The sequence below is a fragment of the Puntigrus tetrazona genome, chromosome 2, assembly GCF_018831695.1.
Source record: "Puntigrus tetrazona isolate hp1 chromosome 2, ASM1883169v1, whole genome shotgun sequence".
NCBI lineage: Eukaryota > Metazoa > Chordata > Actinopteri > Cypriniformes > Cyprinidae > Puntigrus > Puntigrus tetrazona.
The window spans coordinates 19625339-19631910 of record NC_056700.1 but is presented as its reverse complement, the minus strand read 5'-3'; the positions used below and the strand labels follow the sequence as shown (position 1 = coordinate 19631910).

Genomic DNA, 6572 nt, shown 5'->3' with positions numbered 1-6572 from the left:
ATCGGACGAGCATCCGAAGCCAAGTATTGATTGTAATTTCCTGCAACGTTCATTCCAATCGCAAGCTTTATTAAGAATCTCATTTCTATCTGCCATAAGATTGGTGACCCAACAAGCGTGCTCATAGAAAACGTGAAAACCAAGAAACAAAATAAGACACCCCAGCATCCATGTGTCTGAAATCAACATTATTGCACTATTATTCTACCATATAGCTGGTTTAGTTTGTGCCAGTCTGGAACACGGTGGTGAAGTATGCATGCTTTTACGTGTATGATTTTTCGGCCAACCTTGTGACAACGGTAAAACTGTATTGCTATCACCCTGCTGAAACTGACTCGGAGATGCTTAGACTGTTATAGTTTGAAGTTTAAGTTGTGAATATGGGTTGCCTGTTGTATGTGGTATTGCTGCAGTACATCTAAAAGCGGAACTCACACAGAAAAATATGTTGTTATTTTTATTCACTTGTCTTTATCCCGTTGTACGTTCGCACAATGAGTTTAACTCTGTTGGAGTAAAACTGTTAACTGGCTGATCGAGTGTTCTCATGGTTAAAGGCTTCAGTTACAAGTAGACAGAAACACTTCTCAAGCTTAGCCTGCCACCACGTGGTGTAGTGTAGCCATGCACCTTCTCTATAGTTAGGCTTCATGATGTGAAGTTCTCTTTTCTATCACTGCATTTTCAGACCATCTCCGAGTCATTCTATGCACGGTATCTACTTTACAATGATACAATGAAAACACATCAGAAAAAAAATAATAATTAAATTCATTTATTACTGTAATAGGACGTTTCATTTTATTTATATTGAATATTTATTGAATTACTTTTTAATAAACAATAATAAAACCAAATTATTTTAAATTACACTCTGTACAAACACACCACATAACTGAACTAGTCTACAATTAAAAGACCAATAATAAAAATCAGTTTTAGTCTAGGACTAAATATCTGTAGTGCTTCGATTTACAATCCATCGTCAATAAATTTAAACCTACTGCAAAAATGCCTATATTTATTAAATTCTCCAGTTTTACCTAGTATTATTTTTTAGACGGTCACTTCTCATCTGATATTTTCGAAGTCCTTTCTTGCTTTTCCTAGGTTTTTTTCTTAACTTTGACAGTTTTGTCCTGTAACGTCTGTTATCTTGCGTTGTGATGATCACTGTGTTGTCCGTCGTTGTAAATGTGTTCAGAGGTGTAACTTCCCCTTTTCCAGCTGTTTCCCGTCTCTCCTCTGTTGATGTTGCAGTTGTTTCACCTGTCGCACATGTTATTGCAGTAGATTCTGGGTCGTCTGTGGACACTGAAGTTGGTTGGATGGTTGTTTTGCTGATCTCTGTATCTGATCTAGATGTTTCGATTGATGTTGCTGTTGTTGGCACTATTATACTTGTGCTGGTATCCATTTTAGGTGTTTTGAGTGTCATCACTGCTGGTGTTACGTTTGTACTTGTGCTGATCTCGGTGTCTGTTCCCGATGTTATGTCTGTTGTAACTGTAGTTGGGCTCGTGTTTGTTGTAATTGTAGAGCACATAGCAGATGTAGTTGTTGTTCTCCTCCCCAATAACGTTATTACTCTCTTAGCCCATATGCTTTCAGGATCTGAACAAATAACTTTGTTAAATCTGGTCAGGAATCTGTACATGGGGGAAAAATTTGACATTTTAGCTTTCATCATTTAATTATCCGCCATACATTTAATCTGTGTAAAACTGCATATTTTGATAGATTCTAAAAGTTCTGAACTTGCCTTACAGCTCTGACAGGACACATTGCTTTTTCTTGTAAAGTAAAGCTCAAAATGTTTTCAGGTGATATTCTGGTGTTATACACAGTAATACAGCAGTCTGGTGGAGGCCCATCAGCTATTGGAGAAGCACACCATTGTTTTAAGATAAATAATCATTACATTAAGGTACAAACACATAATATCTTAAGCTACATTGTCAAATACATTGTCAAAGAGGAAATTAAATAAATAAATCTCACCTGCTAAGACCACACTCATCCATCCTATAAACAAAAGAGAGCCAGCATATAGAGTGAACTTCATCTTGTTCTGTTGCGCACTTCTAATCATGAAACTTTCTGCTGGGCTGAAGGGTCTATGTTGAAGGAGGTCTTTCAGCCCACAAAGCTCACCACCCTCTGTGAACACTTTTCTTCGTCACCTAGGCCCACAGACACCTCAGTCGGGTACAGGAAAAGATGAGTGATGAGTGGAAGACCAAAAGTGAGAGAGAAAGAAACGCATTCAACCACACATAGGAAAGTAAGGGGTCACAAAATGCGCAGTGAGCATTCATCATGGTTCAGTTCTGTTCATTGTGGCCTAAAATATTGGTCAGAGTGTCAATTAAGTTGTCACTCTGCTCCTGGTTAGGAACAAATGAACCCTTAACCCTTGTATAGCGTTTGAGTCTGTGGGACCCGTTTTTTTCTTTTTATCAAGATGACACTATTCATTTTTTGATCAAACTCCGCTCAAATTTTTCAGCCTTGGCTCTTTCTGTGAAGAACATATTTTAGAACAATTTTTAATGAACACTTACTGTACACCCCCCATACGCTTGTATTACATAAAGGATGTTCAAGTCCACCGGGCCCAGGGGTGATAAAAGAGCGGGAATTTTAGTTCCTGTGTACATTCACTCTGTTCTCCTATTGTCTGGGATCTTCTGTAAGTGTGTGTATGTGTGTGTGAGAGAGATAGAGAGTAAGTGTGAGTGTCCCAGCCATTCCCTCACAAGGCTGTAGCACTGTAATTCATAAATGTAATCTATCAAAAGGTAAAGGGCCAGTTTTTGACCATATATGCTGTTTATATTTCTTGAAATCGGGATAACATCTGTTGAGTATTTTAACATATTGTTTTAGATTGTGTTAAATTAAAAGCACAAAACATTGGTAATTTTAGAAATCACATGACTTGCTAGTTTGCAGCAATAAACATGCCATATGCAACAGCTAAAGTTCACAAAAGAACCTTTTGAGTTTAACAGCTACATTAAAAATGTCAAAATGAGAGTGTGTGCATCTAACAATGGAACCTTTATGCACTTTGTGAGCATTAGAAAATGTGGGTCTGTTAAACGCTTGTGGAAACTACAGAGGCCTTAAAGGGGCTGTGATCGTGAAACCACAAACGTTTTATTCAGCCTTACTGGGATCTTCCGCATCTCACCAAGACCTTACACCAAAACCAGCTCCCACCCAGAGATCACCTACACTCACTCAGAGACACATGAAGATGTTTCATGATGTAATTTTTCTTTATATGACATTCTGAATGAACGATTGCACAAATGTTAATGCGATTATACAAACGTATCACGTTTCATAAGGTTGACATGTATGAGTTTGTTACAGCTGTCCTTTCTGATATTATGTGAAAGTAAATACGAAGTATTAAATGAACAACCGCATGCGCATTTCCTGTTTCAAAATTACATACAAGAAGCAAGTTGTATGATGTCCTCTGAGCTATTTGTAGAAAGTTCTGGTGTTAGATGCGAGATGGCAGACCACAGCGTCGTGCTCTGTTCTGCGAGAGGAAGCTGTGACAGCTATGCTGCACCAAACTATGCACTATATGCTAAGTTCTAGTAAACCAAAGACCAGTCAGCGGGCAATGTGCTCATCTTTGAAGTTTCAGTATTGCTGACCAGAATTGCATAAATTTGACCTGAGTCAATGGAAAAAATTAGAGTTGTAGTATAATTATAGTTACGGTCATGTTTCATGTTAATACTTCATGTTCTGAGTTATAATCTGGCTACAACCAGCGGTGGCTAATATAGTAGAGCTTTTTAAACCCAAAACGAAATCATTTTCTCTGACCCATGTTCTTTCAAACCTGTGTTACATATTATTTGTGGCACACACAAAAATAAAAGCAAATTAATAAAAATGAAATGAAATGATATTATATTATATTATATAATTAAAAATATAAATAGATAGACTTAGGCAATAGGATTTAATGTTTCTTTGATACCAGCAATCTTCATAATATATTTGTTATATGAGTGAAAGTATAAATTAAGTAAAAATAAAAGGTATTTGTATAAGCAGTTTGTGTAAATCTTTCATCATCCTGTTCATTTTCTTTGAAGCTGCTTTGTAATGATGCTTATTGTAAAAAAAAAAAAAAAAAAAAAAAAAAAATATATATATATATATATATATATATATATATATATATATATATATATATATATATATATATATATATATATATATATATATATATATATATATATATATATATATATATATATATATAAGCTAATGTTTAGATTAGATTTAGATTTAATTAAACATGTTGCCTTTACAGTACAGCTATTTTACATACAATTTAAAGGCATACAAATTGGACTGTATTTATACAAGCCTTTTTATAATTCTCCGAAGGGTGCTAGGGCTATGGGTTAAACCAAACGTGTTCCTTAGAGTGCAGGGATAGAAAGACAAATTGACTAAGATGAGTTTACTGTGTGTGCCTGTATCAAGCTGCCCACTTCACTTCTCTCTTGTTTGCTGTCTGTCAGCACGAGCAATCTGACTGCTGTAGTAAAGCAACAGCACACCCAAAACTTGAAGCCGCATTACAATAACGTGTTCAGCCATTGTAAAATATAAGTAACATTTTTAAGTCAAATATATGACTGGAGGGTATACTATGTGAGTTTACATTGACTTTTAACTAAACAGTAGCCTACCATTGTTGTGATGTCAGACTCATAACCTTGTGGGTCAGCGAGCCATAATGTCATACAGCAGTGCTTCAGGTGACCTCGAGTCCCATCCAAGTCTTTTCTCAATTCCTTTCCCCTCTCTTTCTCTCTGTCTCTGTCTGTCTGTCTCTCTCTCTCTCTCTCTCTCTCTCTCTCTCTCTCTCTCTCTTTTTCTCTCTCTCTCTCCCCTCTGTTGACAAAAAAATATAGGTCCTTTTCAAAAAATTTGCATATTGTGATTAAGTTCATTATTTTTTTATAATGTACTGATAAACATTAGACTTTCATATATGTTAGATTCATTACACGCAACTGAAGTAGTTCAAGTCTTTTATTGTTTTAATATTGATGATTTTGGCATACAGCTCATGAAAACCCAAAATTCCTATCTCAAAAAATTAGCATATCATGAAAAGATTCTCTAAACAAGCTATTAACCTAATCATCTGAATCAACTAATTAACTCTAAACACCTACAAAAGATTCTTGAGGCTTTTAAAAACTCCCAGCCTGGTTCATTACTCAAAACCGCAATCATGGGTAAGACTGCCGACCTGACTGTTGTCCAGAAGGCCATCATTGACACCCTCAAGCAAGAGGGTAAGACACAGAAAGAAATTTCTGAACAAATAGGCTGTTCCCAGAGTGCTGTATCAAGGCACCTCAGTGGGAAGTCTGTGGGAAGGAAAAAGCGTGCGAGAAAACGCTGAGCAACGAGAAGAGGTGACCGGACCCTGAGGAAGATTGTGGAGAAGGACTGATTCCAGACCTTGGGGGACCTGTAGAAGCAGTGGACTGAGTCTGGAGTAGAAACATCCAGAGCCACCGTGTACAGGCGTGTGCAGGAAATGAGTTACAGGTGCCGCATTCCCCAGGTCAAGCCACTTTTGAACCAGAAACAGCGGCAGAAGCGCCTGACCTGGGCTACAGAGAAGCAGCACTGGACTGTTGCTCAGTGGTCCAAAGTACTTTGGAAATCAAGGTGCCAGAGTCTGGAGGAAGACTGGGGAGAGGGAAATGCCAAAATGCCTGAAGTCCAGTGTCAAGTACCCACAGTCAATGATGGTCTGGGGTGTCATGTTAGCTGCTGGTGTTGGTCCACTGTGTTTTATCAAGGGCAGGGTCAATGCAGCTAGCTATCAGGAGATTTTGGAGCACTTCATGCCTCCATATGCTGAAAAGCTTTATGGAGATGAAGATTTCATTTTTCAGCACGACCTGGCACCTGCTCACAGTGCCAAAACAACTGGTAAATGGTTTACTGACTATGGTATTACTGTGCTCAATTGGGCTGCCAACTCTCCTGACCTGAACCCCATAGAGAATCTGTGGGATATTGTGAAGAGAAAGTTGAGAGACGCAAGACCCAACACTCTGAGCTTAAAGCCGCTATCGAAGCATCCTGGGACTCCATAACACCTCAGCAGTGCCACAGGCTGATTGCCTCTATGCCACGCCGCATTGAAGCAGTCATTTCTGCAAAAGGATTCCCAACCAAGTATTGAGTGCATAACTGAACATAATTATTTGAAGGTTGACTTTTTTTGTATTAAAAACACTTTTCTTTTATTGGTCGGATGAAATATGCAAATTTTTTGAGAATTTTGGGTTTTCATGAGCTGTATGCCAAAATCATTGATATTAAAACAATAAAAAGGCTTGAACTACTTCAGTTGTGTGTAATGAATCTAAAATATATGAAAATGTAATGTTTATCAGTACATTACAGAAAATGATGAACTTTTTCACAATATGCAAATTTTTTGAAAAGGACCTGTACATCTTTAAAAGGAATACATCTTTATTTACATATGCATTAAT

General features: G+C 37.3%; 1 protein-coding gene across 1 annotated transcript; it reads right to left on the bottom strand.

Annotated features, from left to right (window-relative positions):
* Positions 1 to 780: 780 nt before the first annotated feature.
* Positions 781 to 2170, bottom strand: LOC122324221 (galactose-specific cell agglutination protein gsf2-like). Its single transcript, XM_043218497.1, has 3 exons — positions 2005 to 2170; positions 1766 to 1880; positions 781 to 1652 (listed from the first exon to the last, which is right to left on the bottom strand). The coding sequence occupies exons 1-3, from the start codon at positions 2093 to 2095 to the stop codon at positions 1043 to 1045; spliced, it is 816 nt and encodes a 271-aa protein (XP_043074432.1). The 5' UTR covers positions 2096 to 2170; the 3' UTR covers positions 781 to 1042.
* Positions 2171 to 6572: the final 4402 nt, after the last annotated feature.